Source organism: Triturus cristatus, chromosome 9, assembly GCF_964204655.1.
Source record: "Triturus cristatus chromosome 9, aTriCri1.1, whole genome shotgun sequence".
In the NCBI taxonomy this organism is placed as follows: Eukaryota; Metazoa; Chordata; class Amphibia; order Caudata; family Salamandridae; genus Triturus; species Triturus cristatus.
The window spans coordinates 522,477,227-522,500,482 of record NC_140592.1 but is presented as its reverse complement, the minus strand read 5'-3'; the positions used below and the strand labels follow the sequence as shown (position 1 = coordinate 522,500,482).

The 23,256-nt window shown below is 43.9% G+C and overlaps 1 protein-coding gene across 1 annotated transcript in view; it reads right to left on the bottom strand.

The window, feature by feature from the left end:
• Positions 1-22,782, bottom strand: part of LOC146798230 (guanine nucleotide-binding protein G(T) subunit gamma-T1-like) — a 206,216-nt gene extending 183,434 nt beyond the window's left edge. The window contains exons 1-2 of the mRNA XM_085625506.1: positions 22,622-22,782; positions 22,355-22,498 (exon numbers count right to left, since the gene is read on the bottom strand). Coding sequence (XP_085481632.1) covers positions 22,355-22,450 — 96 coding nt within the window. The 5' untranslated portion in view covers positions 22,451-22,498; positions 22,622-22,782. The remainder of the gene's footprint in view (positions 1-22,354; positions 22,499-22,621) is intronic.
• Positions 22,783-23,256: the final 474 nt, after the last annotated feature.

Genomic DNA, 23,256 nt, shown 5'->3' with positions numbered 1-23,256 from the left:
TGTAGATAAGTGAAATACGGTTCTATAAAGGAATATTCCCTAGCTTATCCTCCCTCTGTGCTTCCCATAGGTCCATATCAAGGATCACATATTTCATAATTTTAGAGATTTCTCTCTCAGCTGACTAATCCACAACCACATCACAAGCCAAATTAAAAACCCCAATCCCCCAAATATTCTACGTGCAGCATCCAATATGACCAACAACATGGAGCAGATATAATATAGAAGAACCTGTGGCACAGATTGAGACAATGCCAGGATTAAAGGAAATGCTGGAACGCAAAATATGGAAGAGAACAGCGTAGGGCCTAAGAGAATAATGCTTGAGCTGTCCGACTGTGTCTCGCTCCTACTGCCTGCCAGGATCCGTTCGCAGGAAGCTAGGGATCGAATTGAGAAAGCCAGAGCAGTAAATTCATTGAAAATGCCCAAAGACGGAAAGGGGCAAATTCATCTGGTTAAGGAGCAAATTGCACCTGAAAAGTTTGAACCCACTCTGAGAAGCATACTGGGCGCTGTTCTGGAACAAGAAGCACCTTGGAACCCAAAATGTATTCAATATTCAATATCCATCAAAGTCTCTTTTCTGAAGCTGGACGTTAGAAATTGGGTCTTTAGTTGGCAGAGGTATGCACCCTGTCCAAGTAGGGACCATAATCCTAGTAAGGGGTAGCTAGATACACAGTAAAAGATAACCTGTGCTCACCCTCTTGTAGCCTGTCACACAACAGTTAGGTTGATCTAAAAAGGCAATGTGAAAACTATTTGTGCAACACACACACCCAATAACATAATGAAATCACTGGAAAAACACTCCACACATGTTTAGACAAATAGAGAATAATTTTATGAATAAAACGAGACTAAAACAACAAAATTCCAGTAAGTAGAACCAGAAATATGTCTGTTTAAAGATTAAATCAAAATCTAGTGCTTAGAGTCAAAATCAAATGTTTAGAGTTAGGGGTTACTTGAGCCCACGCTGGACTGGGGTAAATCCAAAGTTCAGGCTGACAGTTACGGGTGAGGAGGCCGGCTACAGCACTCACACAGGTACCGCTAAAAAAGTACCTGGATTGGAGCAAGCATCGACGTCGAAGGCTCTATGCGCGGAGTCAGCACGTTGTTTTTGATCCCGTGGATGAAGGCGAAGCATTGGTGCCGTTCTGCACCGTCGATGAAGGCTTCATCAACGAACCCCTTTAAGATGCAAGCACTGTTTCATCATCAATCCAGTTGTCCGCCAACGTTGAACCGGGCAGTTAGTCGAGGTGATTTTCTCAATCAGTTCCTGCGTCGGTGACTCTATGCGAGTAATCAAAACGTTGATGTTGATCCCGTGGCTGAAGGTGAAGCATCAGCATTAATGAACACAGTCAATGAAGACTTCATCAACGAACCCCTTTATGATGCAGATGCTGCATCATCATCAAGCCCGCTGTCCGTCGCCATTGAACCACTAAATCAGTCACGGTGATTTCGTTGATTGGCTCCTGTGTCGGCGACTCTATGCCAGGAATCACCACATCAGCGTTGATCCAGTGGATGGAGGCGAAGCATCGGCATCGATAAGCACAGTCAATGAAGGCTTTATTGATGAACACCTTTACGATACAGGCAAATGCATCGTCGTCAATCAGCGCTGTCTGCCGTCGCCGAGCCACAATGTCTGTCGAGGCGATTTCTTTGATCGGCTCCTGTACTGGGGTCAAAGGGCAATGCGTCCTTCTGATAGGCACAAAGTCATCACTTCGTCAATTTTGATAGTTCTGGACAGTAGAAATAACCTTTTAAGGGCCCAGGACTGGATTGGCACCACTTGGGAGGGCAGGACTCATAGATGGTAAAGTCCAGGTGCTGTTGCAGAGCTGAATGAAGTCTTTGATGACCCGGAGACTTCAGAACAGGGGGCAAGCAAGCAGGCCCTTGGATTCACTCTGGGTTCAAATGAGATGGGTCCAATCCTTGTCTTCAGCAGGTCAGGGATCAGCAGGCAGCAGGGCAGAACAGCAAAGCAGAAAAGCAGTTCTTCCAGAGCAGCAGTCACGCAGCATGGAAATCCTTGTAGTACAGAAGTCTTAACTCCTGGCAGAGTTCTTCAGAGGTCCAGTAGCGTACTGTCTTGGAAGGGTCAGAGCTCCAGTACATATACCTAAATGTGCTATTGAAGTGGGCGTGACTTCAAAACAGGCCCTTTAAGGACACGGGTCAACTTTTGTCCCATCCCTTTCTACCAGACTATCTGTGGGGAGTAGTCAGCCTTTTGTGTGGGAAACTGCCTATTCAGTTGTACATGTCAGCTCCCCCTTTCTTCCTGCCCAGGAAGAGCTATCAGAATTCAGATAAATGCAGATGAGTTCTCCGTTACACCCTCCCTTCCTGTGTTTGTGGCTGTCTATACGAAATGCACAAAGTGTAGCTGTCACCCACCCCTGACGAATATTGGAGACAGGCTGAAGGTTCACAGAGCTAAGCTAAGCTAAGAGAAATGTCCACTTTCCAAAAGTGGTCTAAAATGTAATGTTAAATCCGTCTTTACCCCTAAAAAGGATTTCTTATTACTATTCCAAAGGTATGAAACAGGATGCAACTACTCCTTTCAAAACAGAAATTACAGTTTTAAAGTGAATTAAAGAATTCCTAGTGCTAGCCTATGGGAGGAGTAGGCCACATAGTAGTGAAAAGGAATTTGTCTGTTTGTCACTACCAAGACATATAAACTCAAAAGTACATGTCCTACCTTTTACTTACACAGCACCCTGCCCTTAAGGCTACCCAGGGTCTACCTTAGGGGTGATGTATGTGTATAAAAGGAAAGTTTATGGAATGGCGAGTAGTTTTAAATGGCAAGTGCAAGTGGCAGTAAACTGCGGTAGCAGGCCTGAGTCAGGTTTAAAGACTACTTGTGTGGGTGGCACAGCCAGTGCTGAAGGCCCACTAGTAGCATATGGGTTACAGCCCTGGGTATATGGTATACCACCTTACAAGGGACTTATAAGTAAACTAAATATGTTAATCATGTATACACCAATGTCATGGGAGAAGCACATACAGTTTAACCCTAGTTAGCAGTGGTAAAGTGCCCAGAGTCCTAAGGCCAACAAAACGGTACAGCAAAAAGTGGAAGTAAGCAGGCAAAAAGTTTGAAGGAAGACCACCCTAAGGAGTACAGGTCTAACACCAAGAAGATCATCAAGAGAGTTGCGCACAATGAACAGTCCCTGAAAACTACAAAGGCACAGATGAAGAACGTAAGTAATGATATGGAAAGGCACAAAAGGAGAACACAATGATGATGATTTAGGGTTCCCTCAGAATGTCCCACACTAATAGTACTAAAAGGAGAGGAGCTAGGACCCACCAAAACTTTGGAGGTGCCCACTGGAGAACAAAATCAAGAGCAGGAGGTAAAATACAGAGACCAAAAGGAACTGGTACCTGGGCGAGCTACAGAACAGTAAGAGAATGAACTGTAAAAGTGTTCCTATAAGCACCCTAAAATATGCAGAAAGCTATTAGGAGTTGTCGAGGGAAGATAAGGACAAAAGAATCATGCATTGATGGAAAGTGTGCTGATATTTGGCCAAATGTCAAATATCTGTGCAAGAGCTGTAAGGGAAACACAAACGTTTTACTTGGTAAGTGTAGTGCATTCCAGTTACAACCTTGAATTTGGGAAGCATGGTCAAAAGCTAGAAGCGTGGGGGAGGTGGAAGGGAAGTTGGGGAAAGGGTTTGTTCAAAGTGACTTTACATAATTGAAAAGGAATCAGAAAAACATTGCAGTCTGCCATCCTTGCAATACTCCACATGGAAGTGAGTTCAAAATAGTGAGTACAAATGCAGAACTAAACTGCAATGGAAGGGGCAACCAGGCATAGTAGGGGAGTCAAAAAACTCTTGTGGAAGGTGAATGGGCTTTCCAGTAAAATCAAAAGTGGAATCACCTATGAAGTGTTTAAAACATTGGCAGTCAAGATTTTTGTAATGCCTTGGCAATGTTTTCCCAAAAGAAGGTTAAGGACATCTTAGATAGCTTTTCTGCCAATAGTAAAATGAGTAAGCAGCCTCACACTCATCCTTTAGTGAACGAGAGTTTTTATTTTTTATATATTTTTTATTGAAGTTGATTGGTGTCATACATATACTGATGATAAAATACGAAGTATATGCAATGAAAGCCGAAATGAGGCGAAGAAAAAAAAAAAGAAAAAAAAAAAAAAAGAAAAGACTTCACATAGAAAATATCCTGCTTTCATCAATGAATATACAGAGATAATAAATTTACAATTAACCATAGTACAGAAACAGACAAAATAAAGAAAATAAATAATCAATCAAAAAAGGTTCCCCAAATTTTATCAAATTTCCTCCCCCCCCCAATCCTCAGAGCGTAACTTCGTTCACTCCTCTTAACTCTTCGCATTTTAGAGAGCCATTCATATATGGATGGAATTTGATTTGTACGCCAATTTTGAAGTAGCAGAGATCTAGCAATGGCCATGCAAATATAGACTAATTGAGCCAGTGATACAGATAGATTAAGGTGCAGATCAAAACCATAAAGCATCAAATTGACATTGACGGATATCTGAATATAACAATTAACTCTTAAGAAAACGAAAATTTCATCCCAAAATGTTTTAACCAAGCTACAATCAGCGATTACATGAGTCCAGTTTGCAGGGGCGAAGTTTAAACAGCGAAAACAGTTTGGAGAATAAGTACTATACATTTTGGATATCCCCGCGGGAGTGCGATACAAAAGCCATTTTCCAAAAAATAGCATTCTACGCCAATTGGCTCCCCTTAATGTAGAAAAATTCAACTTATTAATAGTACGCCATGTAGACACTGTCAAAACGTGATTTTCTTGCTCCCACCATTTTTTTACAGCTATGGAACCCAGATTCCTTTGTCTTGCTTGAGCAAGACAACGCTTCCACTCTCCCGGTTTCCTTACAAGGTTATAATTAAAAAAAAGATCGTTATTTAATGGGGAGATTTGAGTAAATAATGTGGGAGCATATCGCTGCAAAAGTTGATAAATATGATTATAGGAGCCAATTAACAAAAAGTTTTTGGGAATGAGTAATCGCATCTCCGTCGGGGATATCCATTTTGCGTTTTGTAAAAAATCACCCACTGTGCTAAATCCAGCTTTTATCCAGTGACCCATTAAATCAGAGCCAAGCGCCTGACCATCAAATGACAGTAGATTCATCAGCGGAGACGAAGAATGAAACAAAGATAAAGAATATCTTTTTAACATGGCCGTGCGTTTCCTAAAAAAACAGGCAATTATTTTGTACCTGACCAATTTAGGGGATTTAGTAACCTGGAGAGGGGGGGAAATCTGACTTTCCGAAAAAATTAAATCGGCAAAAAAACTAATAAAAACGTTGGAATTTGACCTTGGAGATTTAAATCGGGTCGAATACAGGGCAAAGTAGGCATCGTAATAATCTCTAATATTGGGTAATGCGAGACCACCATTATCCAAATCCTCATAAAGAGTATTCAACGCAATACGAGGCGTTTTATGTGCCCATACAAAGCGCGAAAATATCGATTCAACTTTAGAAAAAAAAATTCCCGAAAGAAAGCAGGGAATCGTTGAAAACAGAAAATTGAACAATGGTAAGATTGACATTTTAATCAGAGCGACACGGCCCAAGATTGACAATGGTAATTTATTCCAACGAGAAAGCATTAAGCCAACTTTCTGAAGAAGGGGTTCAAAATTAAGTTTGAAAAGGTCTTTAACAGAGGCTGTAAAGAAAACCCCTAGATATCTTTTGGGCTTATTATTAATACAACTCCTTAAATCCGGGTGTTATTCAGGTTTATGGTTACCACAGATCAATATTTCTGTCTTTTTTTTATTGATACGATATCCCCCGAAAGTCTCAAATTCCTCAAAGAGTTGAAAAACCGAAACTTGAGACTGCACATCGGATTTAATAAGAAGCATAATATCATCAGCGTAAAGTTTAATTTTTGACATTGATGGAATCGGAGGCAAAATCTCAGTGCATTGCCGAATTGCAATTGCGAGGGGTTCAATAAAAAAGGCAAAAAGAATAGGTGATAGAGGGCAGCCCTGACGTGTACCCCGATTAACTAACACGGAACCCACTTTAGATGAATTAATGATAATATTGGCTTTAGCACCCGTGTAAAGATTGCGAATAAAATTGATAATAATTAATGAGATGTGAAAATATTGCAAAATAATAAAAAGAGTTTCCCAGACCACCAAGTCAAAAGCTTTTTCCGCATCAAATAACATAATTAGAGCTGGTATCGCCTGTGTCTGAAAATAATCCAGGGCTTCCGAAAGAAAATGAGTATTAGTCATCAATTGTCTGCCAGCAATAAACCCATTTTGATCTTCATGAATCAAATCAGGGGCAATATGGTTAAACCTAATAGCTAGTAATTTAGTAAGAATCTTATAGTCCGAATTTAGAAGGGTAATAGGGCGGTATGAATTAGGGTCCTTGGCGTCCTTCCCCTTCTTCAGAAAGCTGACCACCGTTCCCTCGCAAAACAAATCTGGAATAGAGTCTCCTGCGAGCATTGAGTTGATGAGTTGTATGAAAAAATCAGAGAAAGCGGGAAAAAAAACTTTAAAAAATTCGGCAGGTAGGCCATCTGGGCCGGGGGCTTTTCCTGATGGGAGTTCTTTCACTACCGATAGTACTTCTAGTAAGGAAAATTCGCTAACCATATTAGATTGCTCAGATTCGGAAAGAGAAGGAATCACCTCCCTTTCCAGAAATGCTTTCAATTTGAAATGATCAATTTCATGCTGATAACTATATATTTTTTGATAATGAGAATGCATTATCTTACCTATCCCCTCAGAATCAGTCACATATTGGTCAGTGACTGGGCAGATTAGACCAGAGATTAAATTAGAGGCGGCTTGTTCTTTGGCCTGCCAGGCCAGAAATCTGCCTGTGAAATTACTTTCTTCATAGATTTTCTGATTATGACCGCAGAAAAACGCCTCTCCTTGCTCGAATAAATATGAACGGAATTCGCGTTTAGCTTCATCCAGTTGATCTTTAATATTTCTAGAAGAATTTTGTTGACGTAGCACGCTTAGAGCCTGAATACGATGTTCAAGAGCGTTTTTTGAAGCCCTAGCGGCAATAGACGTGGCAGCGTCTTTTGTAATTATGAGTCCGCGAATAAACGCTTTTAAAGCATCCCAAATAATACTAAGGGGGGCGGTGCCAGTATTACGAACTATAAATTCTGCAATCAAATCTTTAAGTTCAGAGACCCATATCTCATCGTTGAGATATAATTTATTAAAAACCCATCTTTTGGAGGACCTTACAATATCCCCCAAAATAAATTCCCTAATGAGCATAGCGTGATCTGAGAATACATTATGAACCGTGTTAGAATAACCTAACCTGAGATTACGTGAAGCTAGGACAAAGTCAATGCGAGATGAAGGCTTGAATCGACACGACCAGCAAGTATATTCTTTTTTAGAGGGATTCTCTAGACGCCAATGATCAGAAAGATCCAAAAGTCTTTTATAATTAGAGATGGTCTGAAAAATTTTAGGTTTAAGTTGTTTTTTTTGTTGGGATGATGAATCCAAATTAGAATTCATTAAAACGTTGAAATCGCCAGCGATCACAATATCCCCAGACACAGTCAATAAAGATTGAAACATCTCTTCAAAAACAATGAAATCATCATTTAATGGGCCATAGCAACTAAGAAAGATAAAAGGGCGGGGTCTATTTTTAACTCTACAAGAGACCCAACACCAACGCCCTGAGCCCCCAGATTCTGAGTGAATAATTTCCGCGTGTACATTCTTGTTTATGAATATCGCGACCCCCCGTTTAGATTCATTACATGATGCAAAGCACCGAAATGAAGCCCATGATTTAAACATAGAAAACTGATCTATCTTAACAGAGGAGATATGGGTCTCCTGAAATAAAACTACAGATGGGTTTTTTGCCTTAATCCAAATTTCAACCGCTCGTCTTTTCTTAATGTTATTTAACCCATTGACATTGAGAGAAAACAATCTTAGACTGTCCTTAATTGACATCTTAAATTATCAAAATTATCAAAATATAAGGAATCGACTGCAGGCCTCAACTTGCACATATCTACTAACATAAAAAACCTGACATCATCAACTTCATTTTTTATTATTTCACCACAACCCTCCCACCAACCTACGTGACCACCCTCACCATCCTCACCATCCTCACCCCCCCTGAGCCCCCCCACCCTCCCCACCGATGGTCGAACTTCTCCTTCCCACGCATACCATCGGATCCTACCCCCCCCCCCTTTAGTGAACGAGAGTGAGTTCCTTTAGAGAATTTACCAGTCTGTCAATGGAGCAAGTCAGCCAGCTGATTATGGCTACCAAGTCAAGATCTCCACTTGATCCATGTCCCCCACCATTATAAAGATGGCATCAGATATCATTGCTGGACGTTTAGCAAAAATGTTGACTACAGTGTTCTGTACAGGCAATTTTCCTAAAAATTGGAAAAAAGGCCTCAGTACTGCCACTCATAAAGAAACCTAATCTTGACCCCCTTGACACTAATAACTACTGCCCTATATCAAGACTTCCTTTTCCAGCCAAATTAGTGGAAAAGGCTACGAATTCATTGAATCGAATGACCATTTGAATGTAACCCAGTTTGGTTTCCGGTGTGGCCATGGTACAGAAACAGCCCTTATTGTGGCTACTGAGGAAATCTGATCCACTTTGGACAAGGGCGGCTTTCGGCATGGTCGATCATATATGCTTGGTTGACCAGCTGAGGAAGCTGGGTATTAAGGATTCTGCATTAGCACTGCTTCAGTCCATTCCAACCAATAGGGCTCAATCAGTATTCTTTGGTAATTTTACATCAGATCCCTATACTTTGCAATGTGGTGTTCCTCAGATTTCATCACTAAGTCCATCTCTATTCAATATATATGTCACCCCTCTGGCTGCATTAATCCAATCTTTATTTATTTATTTCCAAAATTTGTAGGGTGCACAACTACACCAAGGGGTTTCCCGGAGCCAGGCAAGTGTAGGGAGAGAAAGAGGAAAAACATGAAGACCTTGATTAAAACAGCCAGGTCTTTAAGCCCTTATGGAAAGCAAGAAGAGAGGTTTCATCTCTCAAGAAGCCTGGAAAGGTATCCCATAAAGTCGTTCCAAGATAGGAAAAAGATCGGCCTCTCATATGGGCCAATCTGATTTTTGGAACCCCAAACCAGATCTGTTGAGCAGAACGCAAGGGGCGGGAATGATGGTAAAGCTGAATCAGATCCTTCAAGTATTTAGGGGCCAAACCGGTTTTGATTTTAAACAGATAGCACAGAGTTTTGAACTTAACCCGATTCGAAACCGTCAACTAGTGTAAGTCTCGTAGAATTCCTGAGGCAGAGGCAAACGTAGGTAGGTAATTAAGAAGCCTTGCTGCTGCTGCGTTTTGAACCAACTGCGGCCTCTGAATGGTCTATTTATCAGTTCTCAGATACAGGACGTTACTGTAATCCAGTCTTGAAGTTACAAGAGCCTGGATCACAGTTCTTTGTGCTGGGAGGGTAATCAGCCATAAAATCTTCTTTCACCATTCCATGACTGCAAAGCAGGTAGATGATACCTTGGCTACTTGTTGTTTCATCAGCAGAGATTCATCCACAATGCATCCCAGATTCCTAACACTATTCACAGGCGTGGGCAGAGCTCCCATCTCGGGGGGTCAGTGTTGAGGCACCCAAAGATCACGTCTTTTGCCTAGGATCATAACTTTGGTCTTATCTCCATTTAATTTGAGCAGGTTGTTCTGCATCCAGAGGGCAACTTTGCTCAATCCAAAGTTAAGGTCTGAGGGCTTGTGTCCTTGTGACGAAGAGAGGGAAAACACAATCTGTGTGCCGTTAGCATAGGAAAAGAGAGACAGTCCCGCACTTTTGACCACCTCCGCTAGGAGGTGCACATTTATATTAAATAACAGTGGACTCAGCATCAAGCTCTGTGGGACTCCATAAGGGAAGGCGTGGGAATTAGAACGGGTCATCGCCTGAAGAGACCTGGTAGGTCCAGTCCTTGAGAAAGGAAAGAAACCATTCCAAGGCAATTCCATTCAGGCCCAGTGACTGTAGGGCTCTCAACAGGATATGATGGGACACCGTATTGAAAGCGGCACTGAGATCCAATAGGATGATTGCCGAAGTTTTGCCTTCATCCAAGCTGTGCCTTAGCATTTCTGTCACACCCAAAAGAGTGGATTCAGTAGAGAAACCAGCTCTGAAACATGATTGAGAGGTATGAAGAAACTTCTGGGTTTCAACAAAGGAGGCCAGATGTCCATTATCTTTTGGGTTTTCATTAGTGTCCTACACTGATGATACCAAATTATGGTGTCCCTTTTGAAAACTGATCACGGCATTAATGAATTTTTTCGAAACTGCATGTCTGTAGTCAGTGACTGGATGGGCAAAAACTGTCTCAAGTTAGATTTTGCCAAGACAGATGTGATGTTCTTTGGGCACAACACCGCCTTCTGGTCTCCCTCTTTGGAACCGCAAAAACTAGGAACCCTCAGAGTCCCAAAAAATAAATTAAAAAACCAAAGTGTTACTTTGGATGACAGACTCACCTACAAAAACCAAGTTAATGCAGTTATTTCTTCTTCTTGCTTTGTTTTAAAAACTATAGAGAAAATTGGTCACCTGATCCTATTTGACTTAATAAAGACAGTAGTCATTCCATTTGTTCTCTCTCGCTTGGAATACTGCAATTGACTTTATCTAGACTTGCAAAAAATGTTGCTGTTTAAGTTGACGACAATGCAAAACTCAGCAGCCAGAATGCTCTTACACCTACCCAATTCCATTCTGCAACTCAGGCACAGAACGAGCTTCATTGGCTCCCTATAAAGAAGCGAACAATTTTTAAAGCACTTTGCATAGCTTTTAAAGCCTCAGCTAGAATAGGCCCTGGCTATTTGAAAAAGAATTTCAGACGGTATATCCAGGGTTGTGGAATTCCTAAAGCTCGACGCCCGTGACATATTGTTTTAGGTCAAGGGCAATGAGTTTTCATGCGTACTTTGCCCTCAGGGCAAGTAGGCCCAACACCCTACAGCACAAACCCTTTGGCCACTAATTTACAGTACCACAATATGGATCAGAGAAAGGCATTGCCTGCAGTTAAGGGAATATTTGTGCCCAAGTGTTAATGCTGTTCAAACTTGTATTTATGGTTCATTAATGCAAAGCCTTTATTATTAGTGTGAGCGCTCCAAGTAAATGTTGTAATCTCAGACTAGACTACTGACAGTGGTTCCAGTACAGAAATGTGTACACACGTTTTCAATGTTTAGCTATTTGAGGATAAGTATAATGCTCCCAGAATGCTCTCTGATTAGATGTAAATATTTGCGGAAGCTTGAAAGCAAGATTGAGGATTCTTTGCTTTCAAAATAAAATGTTCACAAAAAAAAGCAAATAACATTTTGCTGAACCACTGTCAAATTTTAGGTACCATCTCTTTGCAGCATCATTTAGTAAAATGTGTTGATGTATGATAGTATTTCCTAAAAATACTCATAATAGAAAATCAGTGTAAGCAGTTTTAATAAGATTATGGGAAACATAAAAAATAAACAAGCATTGTTAAAGTCAGTAGGTCTGAAATTGTTGGTCAGCCTTTTGGTTTTGCCAACGTGTGACTTGTTTTGGCATGGTTTATGTAAAACCTTATTAGTGTGGGAGCTGCCGTGCCCTCACCATTATAATATACATTGGCAAAAGCAAAAATAGTTTTGGTCTCAAAAATCACACATTGCCACAGTAGTTCCTGGCACTGAACAAATGAGTGTGTCGAAATGCTCCTTGTGAAAGAACAGAATGCTGTCACTCACAGTGAACCTAGCCAATAGACAGAATTTCAATTAACAGAACAGGTCACGGGTAACACCAGACCTAATTAGGGGATCAATTATTAAATAACGTCTCAAAAGTGCACCCATGTCCTTGCATTAAGTACAGATATACAGCTTTTGGGAATTCACAAGACTTTACAGAAGTAGGCTAAGAAATAGTACTTCTAGAAAATATTTGTGAACTGCATTTTAGCATGAGGAAATATGCAGGTGTAGATTTGCTCATGCAAAATCCTGAGTCTTTCCAAGTTCACTTTCCCTCCAACCACTTTTTTCCCAACCCCGGAAAAAATTGTATGTCTGCCAAGTAGATATTTCATTAAATTACACACCCCTGATATCCCAAGTAGATTCCTTTGATCCAGCTCTGCAAAAAAGTTAGCTGTCTTCCCTACCCCAACATAAGCTGGTATGTTGGGAAGGTAGAGTTTTTATTAAAAGCACTGCTCTACAATTGAATGATCTGCCCCAACACATAAAATCCACTTCCACTCTTGATTTGCAGAAAACAAAAATTAACTTGGCTTTTAGCAAGCACGTGTGCTCCACCTTGATCACAGGCTAGCGTCAAGGCGCCTTAGGGCACAAGAGCGCTCTATAAAACCCATAAATCAAATCAAAAGGCAGAATCCAGTGGTTATCCTTTCACCCTTTTACAAGAGATGCATCTTAAAGTCACTAAATTGGCAGGTATTGGGGAGATGGGGATATAACTCCATAGCCCATGCAGGCATCACATTAGACTCTAGGGGAGCAGCTATCCTAAAAATATAAGTACCACTACTGATTGTGCAGAAATGGTAAGACCAGCAGGGCTGTTAAGTGGAAACATTGGGTACTTAGAACAGGAAATTGTTTTTATGCCATTAGTACACTGCTTGCCTAGATTTCAATCTATGCAGATAAATAGGGGTCCTGGTGATGAAGATACCAAAGGGCCTCCCTTAACTTGGAGAGTAGTGGGATTGAACTTAACAATGCCTGAGGAAATATAGCTAGGGCACTTAAGGCATGGCTGGGGAGAAAAAAATAGTAGCTAAGGAGGAGAAATAAATGTCTAGATGGTACTAAAAGCAACACAAATGCAACATGGTCAAAAGCTTTGCTATTTTAGGAAACTCCACACTTCACTGGGGGGCTTAAGTCTAGCTGACATGTTGGAATCTGTGGCTGAAGTGTCATTGACCACACTTTCAATGGATGATAGAGAGAAGCTAGACCTATAAATAACCCCAAAAGGATTAACAGAAGCCATTGGTAAACTGAAAACAAGCAAAGCTCGGAGACCCAATAGCCAGCTATACAAAAGAGTGACCGGTAAGTTAACTAACTACCTCCCCAAGATGTATACATCTGCAATAACAGAGGAATCTCCAACATGAGATCTGAGGCTGGCCAAGGTGGCTTTAATTCATAAGCCCAGGAAACCTCAGGATATCCTACTCGTATAGGACAATATCATTTCTGCATATGGAGAGTAAGATGTATTGACCCTCAGGTTGGGAGAGGTAATAAACACACGTGTGCAACCCGATTAGCCAGTGTTTAACCCCCAGAGCATCAGAACTACGCTATAAGGAAGAGTTACTTACCTTCGGCAACAATATATCTGGTAGAGACACAGTCTAGCCGCAGATTCCTTAACTTAGAATATCTCCCCAGGCGTCAAACTGTATCTGGAAAATCTTTTTTCCCCAACAATACCTCTGCACGCCGGAAGGTGGCGTCGTCCGGCTCCGTCCTGACGTCGTCCACGGAAGTGACGTCAATGGAGTCATATAAGCCCCTCCCACCGTGCTGATGTTAGTTTTCTACCAGAAACTTTTCCGCGTCACAACGCAGAGCTATGCAAAAAACTGCGATAGCATAGTAACAGTGTGTGTTAAAAAAGAGAAAAATCATTGAAACAACAACGATAAGTAACATGGAAATGAGAGCCAAATCATTTGGAATGAGAAACAATAGGAAGTTGAAAAAAGCACCCAGTACTCAATGGGACTGAAGGGAGCTCACAGTCCCTTGCTTGCAGCAAGTGCTCTATCAAATTGCCAAGTCCTGCCCCACCTCGAGGGGGTAACGGCTGCAGCACAAAAGATATGACAAGCCAGGCACAGCTTGTCACCACAGGAGGGAAATTAAAAGAACCACAATATCGAAGCAACATGTTGCAAGACAAGTGACTAGAAGTGAACAACCACCAGAAGGTTCACTACACACACCCTCCAGAGATTGAATGACTGTAGCACCAAAGAGAACCCAACCGACTGCCATAGAAGGAGGTACAGGCGTGGGAGGGAATAAAAAACAGAACAACTCCACGCATGAAGAACACAGGTGGAGCAACATGAGAAGGCAGTGAAAAGTATAGACCTTAACCACTTAAAAACGTGGACGGAGTGGAGAGCCAAAGGGCTCGAAAGCTGAACAACACCCCCTGCTCCAAAGGAAGGTACGAGAACACACCACCAACCAAACACTAGAACGGAGGGGAGGCCGAAGGGCCACACGCAGGAGAACACACCCTACCCCAGAGTGATGTGCGAGTGCACACCTCCGGAAGACCAAGGCCACCAGAAAGGGGGGGGGGGGAGCTAGGTGGAAAAACACCATATGCAAAGACCTTCGCAGAGCGGGGAGGATGGGTGGGCGTTAAGGAATCTGCAGCTAGACTGTTTCTCTACTAGATATATTGTTACTGAAGGTAAGTAACTCTTCCATCTGATAGAGACATCTAGCCGCAGATTCCATAACTTAGAATAGAAACCAAATCCATACCCTATAGGAGAAGGGTCTGCGAAACAACCACGAAGTTCCAGGAGAACATATTTGTTAAAAGGCTGGCGAAACACGGTGGGAACCGCAATGCCAGGGCAACTGACATTAGACCCAGGCAACTCCATAAGGGACATCAACAAGCGACGGCAAAGACACCAAAATCCGACAAGGGACAGTGTGAGACCTCTCTCGCCCAGAAACAGACGAAAAGAAATACAGAACTAGAAAGATCAGTGTGAACGTAAGAAACAATGCAGTGACTCCTTCAAAGAAGGATCCCAGCACCGGTCCCTATGATCCATGAGGAACGAAGCCCCAAAGGGGCAAAACAACATGACAACAGTAGAGCATACCGTCTGAACATACACCACAGTGGATGCCAAAATGAAACAGGGGAAAGTCCGAAGACTGTCCGGCCAAAACAGGAGCCGCAAGAGGAGGCCCGCGTGTGTAAGAAAAAACACATCAAATGTGTACCCCCTGCTACTGCCTGTTAAAGACGCTGTGCCATAGGAATTAGTAACGATTGCTTGTACAACATGACCTTTTTTTTTTTTCTTTCTTGAATGTTCAATAAAAAGAAATTTAAAAAAAAAAATGTGTACCCCCCCTAGGACGTGTGATAAACAGTGGCAGGGCCGAACCCAGAGTCTAGTGCCAACAGAGACAGAAGAGCCACCACTGAGCAAAAGCTCAGTAGGTAGGCATGCAGCCAAACGTACCAAAAAGGTCACTGTTGAGGGGATAACTTGCAAAGCCAGAAACACATAGAGGACTCTATCCCGAAGGAGAGAGTGTGCAAGAAGGTCTGTTACTAGGGCAAAAAGAACCTAGAAGGTGAGCAACCCTGTAGCGTGTAGAACCTACGACATATACACAAAGAGACAGGAATGTTGCCACACATACGTGAAGTGACGAAACCCTAAACAGGGGAGTTGTTCAATCAGTACCACTGTACCGGTGTGCGGCATAACAGGCACAGAACGCAGAAAAAACAACAGTTCCCCAAGGGGGAAGAAACCTGGTCTCCCGTGAGGCAGGCGGAAACATAGACCGCGATACTGCCAGTAAAGGATTGAGAGAAGGCACAGACAGAAGCCTGTCGCCAAAAATCATACACCGCCATAGACCGACACGATCTACCAACAAGGAGAATGTCGAGAAGAGTACATGCACAGTAATGCTACCTAAAGAAGCAACTATGCCAGAATGGGAGTAAGAAATCACACCTAGAAAAACAGCTGGTGGGGAACCCATCACCAGTGCTATAAATGTGAGTAAGAACCCACAACCCGAGAAACCGCTGGGGTGGAGCACAGATCCGGTGGCAGAAAGTCATAGACAAGAGCCACTCCTTGAAGAACTATGAAATATGCACTGGGCAGGAACGGACACACCGAACCCCCTGCCCTGCAAGAAGCAAGGAACCAGAGACCCTGCTAGGGCAGTGGGGTAGGAGGCAACACACAGTAGAGACAGAGCCGGCGGGAAAGCCCCTTGCCTTAGTCAAGAACCCCAACAGTGCTTGAGCCACAAGAAAAGACGTAGAGCACAACCTGTATGCACCAATACGGCAAGTATTCACAGAATACAGAAGAGACTGTTCTGGAACGGAACAGAGGAACCTGCCCCCCAGGGGCGCAGGTCACCTGTAAACAGGCAAGACGGGCGCAGCGATGCTGAAGGAACATGCCAGGAAAGAACGGGCGTGACAAAACCCCAACAAAACAGCAGGGAAGGACGCCCCTACTGAGGCGGGGATGTATTACGGACCACCCGTAAACAACCAATTGTAACCCCAGAGAGAAACCAACCCCATGGATCTCACCAGAGGAGACATCCTACAACAGAAGGAAGAGTCAACTTGCGGCAAAAGTTCCTGGGTAAGGAAGAGTAGCAATATAACAGCCAACAAATACCCCACATAAGGTAAGGCACAACCCTACAAAAGAAGGGCCCCTCTTGAGACAAGCTCATAAGCAGAGGCTCAAAAGAAAGGTAAACACAGCTTAACCAGCTGTACCAGAATAAGGAAATAACACGGCTGAACAGCCACACAACCCAGAACATCTGAAACCCACAACGGGTAACAGAAAAGAAAGTGACGGCACCATAACGAAACCAGAAATCCTCCATGAGGATTAAAACCTGGGAAGACAATCAAACAGACAGGAGGCGCCTGACCGCTGAATCAGCATGGGCGTCAAAAAGAGTGACCCCATCAATTGGTAGATCTTTTAGCCACTCCTGAACATGCTCTGGGAAAACGTCATCGTGCAACCAGGCATGGCGGTGCATGACAACCGACCTGGCCATAGCACGACCCACAGAGTCAGTGGTGTCCATGGCAGACCGAATCGAAAATTGCGCCATATCATTGCCATCACGGATTAGGCAGGCCAGATCGGCACGAGAACTCTCCGGCAAGGAGGGGAGGAGCTGCTCGACAGAGTCCCAAAGGGCAAATGTAGCCCGAGTAAATACACACAGCATGTTTAGGGACCAGAGTCTCAAACTGGCGGATGCAAAACATCGCGGCCACATGACTCCAACCACCGAGACTCCCGAGTGGGAAGATGCAATGGAACAGGGGAGGTAGAGAGAGCTGCCTGAAGCACAAGTCCTCGAGCCCCAGGATGGAGGGTCAAACAGGCGGGGTCATTGGGAGCCGGGCGATGGGGATGTGCTACAGCACAATCCACGGGGTCCCCCGAAGAGGGCCTCGCCCACGTCCCGAGAAGGATGTCAAATAATGACTCCGCAAATGGCAACAATGGCTCCATGTCCCCTGCGCCCTGGTGGAGAAGATCCAGCAAAGGCTCCGAAGGTCTAGAGACTGAGGACGGCTGCATCCTTAAAATGTCTGCAGCCCTGCAAACAGCCATGAGAAACTTCCCACTAGCCTCCGTGGCCCCGCGAGGCAGTGACAGCAAGTCATCAGTAGGTGACGGACGCAAGCTAATCCGGCCACCAAACAGAGGCTCAGCAAAAGGATGAGTAGAGGCCAATGCCCCACTGGTGCCCGCTCCAGAGAGCGTTGAAATGACTCAGGGGGTGGGGAATCCACTGGGACCATATCCTCCACCAATAAAGCCAGAGATGGTACCGGCGTCGAACAGCGTCGAGAACAACGTCAAGCCGGCGTCGGTGACCTCTGTAAGGGCCTCGACTGGCTGAGTGGAGCAAGCGTTGGCGACCTCCGAAAAGGCTTTAACCGTCCGAGTCGAGCCGGCATCGATAACCTCCGAAAAGGCCTTAACCAACCGAGTCGAGTCGACGACCTCCAATAAAGGCCTCGACCGGCTGGAGTCGGACCAGCGTCGACTCAACATTCCCCGAGGTGGAAACCTGCGGGGAGAGAATGTGTCGAAGCGGTGTCATGCACCGCGCCGCAGCAATCTCCAGCGACGCCGCAGGGAGCCTTGGAAGGCTGTGTGACGGCGCTGTGGAAAGGCTAGATGTCGTGGGATGCCCCTCCGGGCCGTGTCCTGATGTTGAAGAGACACCGGATTTGGAGTCAGGGCACTCGGTCAGAGCCGAGGGTAAACCCGCCGGCGGATAGCCGACCTGAGTTCCTACCCCCTCTGTGGGGCCTGAAGGCGCGCCAGGGAGGGGGGGCAAAGCAAGAAAGGACTGCAGGGCCCTGCAGTAGTCCTCCACCTGAGGTCGAGTCGCCCCAGCACCCAGAAACTGGGGATATGCGGAGTCCGACTACTGGGGGCCCGAGTCTGCCAAAGACCGGGAGCCGCGGGCCCCGACGTGATGTCCACGGCTTCCGTTTGTGCTTACCTGAGGTAGGCGAATGACGGCAATGGTCCTGGGACCTGGCCCGAACAGGAACGTCGTCCTGCGAGGACTGGCGCCACGTGGACGTCTCCGCTGGAGAAGGAGACCAGTGTTGCGAGGGGTCCGTTCGGGACATCCGGGCAGACAGCAGCTTCATGCGGCGTTCCCACAGGGATTTCATCCGCATTTGGCGGCAAGCGTCGCACTCCACAGAGTTGTGGTGCTCGCCCAAGCATGACATACAGATTTTGTGAGGGTCCGTTGCTGACATCTGTTGCGAGCAGGACCGGCACAGCTTGAAGCCTGCAGGCACCGAACACACTGTTCCTTGATGTAAAAAGGCGTCGAGAAGGCCTGAAGATAACAAAAACATGCCAGAGGTATCGCGTTCCCAGATCCGCGTTAGGACGCAGAAAAGAAGAAAACTGACTTCAGCACGCCGGGAGGGTCTTATATGGCTACATTGACGTCACTTCCGTGGTCAATGTCAGGACGGAGCCGGGCGATGCCACCTACTGGCGTGCAGAGGTATTGCTAGGGAAAAAAGATTTTTGGGATCCAGTTTGACGCCTAAGTTAAGGAATCTGCGGCTAGAAGTTTCTATCAGATTGTTTGGATATCAGCATGGCTGATTGGCTAGCTTATTGGCCAACTGGTTGAGAGAGGTAGTTAACACTTGTGCAACCCGATCAACCAGGCTTTAACCTGCGGCGCATCAGAATGACTATTTATCTACATGGCTTATGAAGAGAATGTGATGGAGCCTGAAGCTGTTATGTCGTAAGATGTGTCAAAAGCTCTCTCTTAAATGACCCCACTTGCTTGAAGTCCTGAGAAAAATGGGGTTCAGTTCTAAGTACATGACTTGGCTTAAACTATTAAACATAGAACATGTAGCTTGGGTCAAAGTAAATGTACCAATCTTGGACACTGGAAAGAAGGACGAGACAGGGCTGCCCTTGTCACCAATGATATTCGTCCCAGCATTTAGAGCCTCTGGTGCATTGGATCAGGAGCCATACACTGGTCAGTGGGTTGAAATGAGGCACTTGAGGAGGAATACAGAATGGCATATACCAAGATATTTCAATATATGCAGGTCAAATAGGCCACTGCATCCTAAGGAAAAAAAACATACAGGTAGAAAATGGCTCCTCAGTTGGGGATGGACTGCTGACCAAACCCATTACCAGAAAGACAATATTTCTAATATACAAGATGATAATCAATACCATACCACACATACAAAATAAATCAAGCGAAAATTGGTAAGAAGACCTAGGTGAACTAGGAAATGATCAGTGGGTGGAAGCGTTACAGAGTTACAAGTTACTACTAGAGCAGGTTCCAGGCTAGTGCAGATAAAAATTCTCCAGAGAACCTATTATACTAGGACATGAATTGTTAGATTTGGAAGATTCAGTACAGAGAGATCCCTTAGAGGATATGGTCAAATGAGCACTTTCCTACACAATATATAGTCCTGTCCCAGTTAGAAACCGTTTTAGGAGCGAGTAAAGAGATGCTTGACAAGAATCACTGAAGTCCCAATATAATTAAATGTGAAGCTGGATTTTAGGGATATGGAACAAAGATACCCCACCTAAATACTTGAAATTGTTCTAATGCCTGGGCTGATGGTAGCAAGAAGACTTTAGAGCAAAATCACCACCTGAATTAGAAAACTGGAAAACAGGTATGGATTGATATAGTATGGCAGAAAAGTATATATACAATGGCAGAGAGTGCCTGAAGAAATTTGAGAAGATAGAGAGCCAATGGGGAACTTACAGAGTGTTGTGACATACTATGAAAATAAACTGAATGGCTGTGTTAAAGGAGAATAAGAACAGAAAACAACCCCAGTGATACCCTGTATGTGCACCACAGCCTTGTTGCAGTGTCTTACAATTACATCTGCTAAACTTGAATTAATCTCAATAATAAGTGTGTGTTCTTATAGGAATAGCCTCTGTGAACCTGAACTTTTCTATATATAAAGTGTAAATCAAGAAACTAAACAAGCATTGGCAATGCCAATAGGTCTGTCTTTAAAGGAATGTTGCATGGTAATATGAAACATGGCAAGCAAATACAACAGGACTTAGGATTTATTTGTGAGGAAGCAAAGAACTGTAGAGTAATATTGGTGTAGGTTAAATGATTAGGAGACAGTTGCACTGTCAAGCCAACCCTAAACCTCCATGTAGATTAAGGATTGCCTTCCTCCCATTCGTGCTGCTGCTAGAGGAAGACAAATACAAAGTATCTAGTTATCTAAGACACTTTTACAGTAACACAGTGTAATGTGTGTCCCCCTGAAAGTTCAAGCAGACACCAGCTGGATAAATAAACAAACTGATCACAGCTGGTGGGGGCAAGCACTTTTTTGTGACAACACACAAGTTCTGCCCAATCAAAATATGTACTCCTGGCTCTCAACATGTGGGCGGAGTTAAAACCCTCTCTAGTGTTGGCCACATAAACAGGAGTCCGTGTTCAATGTTCATAAGGCATAGTTGGTAGAAAGGCTGTTTAATAGGGTTTTGGGAATCAGGGCACCTCTGATCTTTATTGATCTATTGTGCCAGTTTTATTTTCCAATCCATCAATTCTATCTCCCCCTGCCCCCCAAATCAATTACCTACAGGGTTGTGGTATCTATTCTCGAAGGCTTTGTGCACACCAATTTTTTAAGTTGAATCCCTGGTACAGCATTTCTCTTGACATGCCAAACAACTTCTTTATCTGATATACGGTTATCATGCATGAGAACACTGGGATTTTTTTTTAGCTTAATATTATGATATTCATTTCTGAGGGAACTTCCCAGCAAGAGGAGATCTCATGGTCCCTGTGCTTAGAAGTCACAAGGAAAACTTGTCTTTCAAGCAAATCTAGTACAGTTTAAATGTAACAATGGAACAGTTATTCTATTGGATGCAACACAGTTATTTTCCATTTCATGACGTACTTGACATACATTCTCAGACCTGAAAAGATTTGAAGGTGAAGTAGTAAGGTCTTGAGTAAAGCATTTGTTTTTAACTTCAACTCTCGGTTTCACTCTCATTTCATCTCTTTTGTGCTCCCCTTCCAGCTCCTCCATTGCTACCCCACCTCTCGACACTACGGATTGCTTTCCATTACATTAATTCCCCCACCCCTGCCTCTTTCTCGATCCATGCTGGTAGCCCAACGGACTACTTTGCCAATGCCAGATGTTTTCAAACTGTACCAGCATTGGCAAAGGTAATAACGACTTATCTTTACATTGCCCGACGCAAAGTGGCAGATATTTGAGTATGGAGAGTAGAGAAAACAATATTTTCTATACTCTTCGGCCACTGCATTGTATCTTTATGCTGCTGCATCACGCAATGTGGCCGCAATCTTCAAAATGAAAAAAAACAATATTTTGTATATTTGCGAATAGTGGTGGTCACATCGCTTTAGCAAAGCTAGAGTTATTGGCTTTGTCACTGGGCCAGATCCGGCTGTCCCTTTAGGAGTTATTTTAAAACGTGATTTAGTCTAAATGCAGCAAAGAAATAGGACAACTTCCACAATGTAATGTTCTGACAAGTGTTAGTCCTGGAGCCCAGACTAAATAAACTACTCATTCGAGGTACAATGCTACTTCGAAGCATTACAAGGCCCTGCTACTTTACTCAACTTTTTGGTGGACATCAGGGATGCTTTGTGGGCGCAAAAATGGCGCTATCCAGGTCCGTCTCATGTTCTGCCGACATGGAGCAATTCAGGGAGACCATATGAGAAATAAAAAAAAAATGTATATGTCTCATTTCATTTTACTTCTGACATGTTTTCTCAACTACTCACCAGCTGTCGCTTAAGCTTCACTTCCTTCTTGAGCTGCTCAACTTCCATTTTTAACTTGTCTTTATCGCTCAGATCGTCAATGTTGATAACCGGCATTTTCTGGTGCTGGGAGAGACTCGAGTAGATACGGCGCGCCTCGAAGTCCTAACGTCAGAGGTAAAGAGAGGCACATGACCGATGAATACCCGAAGCGCACGGTGACCTGGCGAAGGGTTAGTGCTATGTTAATTACCAAGCCTGAACAGTAAAGATGCGGTGTGAACTTACTTGAGCTTCAAAGATCCGGCTTCCGCAACCCCAAAGTTTCGACTTTAGCTGCTCCGTCAAAGTTCTCACGGTCCCAACTTTTCCCCTCACCTGTTCAAACCAATGACTTTCGGATCCATCTAATTTTACTGCAATTCCTTGCTCAGTGCGCGAGCGAAGCGTTCAAGAAAAAAAGGTTTCTTTCCCAATAGGCATGCGAGCGAATTCGCTCACAAAAAAACACAATCTGCAGCCGGACGGCGCCTTATCTGGTCATAATAACCACCGCTCCTCTGCAGAATGACGCTGTGCGTGCGAAGCGACGCTCGCGAGGCTGCGCCCCAGTCCAGGGGCCGGAACGGTTAACCTCGCGCCTGCGAATTACGGGATCTGGCCGGGATGTACAATTAGTGCACTTGTTTGGAGAGGAAGCAGATTGAGGAAACAGATTACAGAGTGAATGCCAAGTTTTGCGAGGGTGTGTGCCGCAGGGAACACAAAAGACAGAGTTAAAGTGAGTTAGCCAAATAACCAAAATTAAAAACCCTCGGTTGTGTTTTTGTCTAATATGTTTCCCACGTGTGCACTGGATTACGTTTGTTTGTTTTTAAACATTTTGCTCTAGGTCTCGGTGAAAGTAAAGCTCTAGGTTTTGC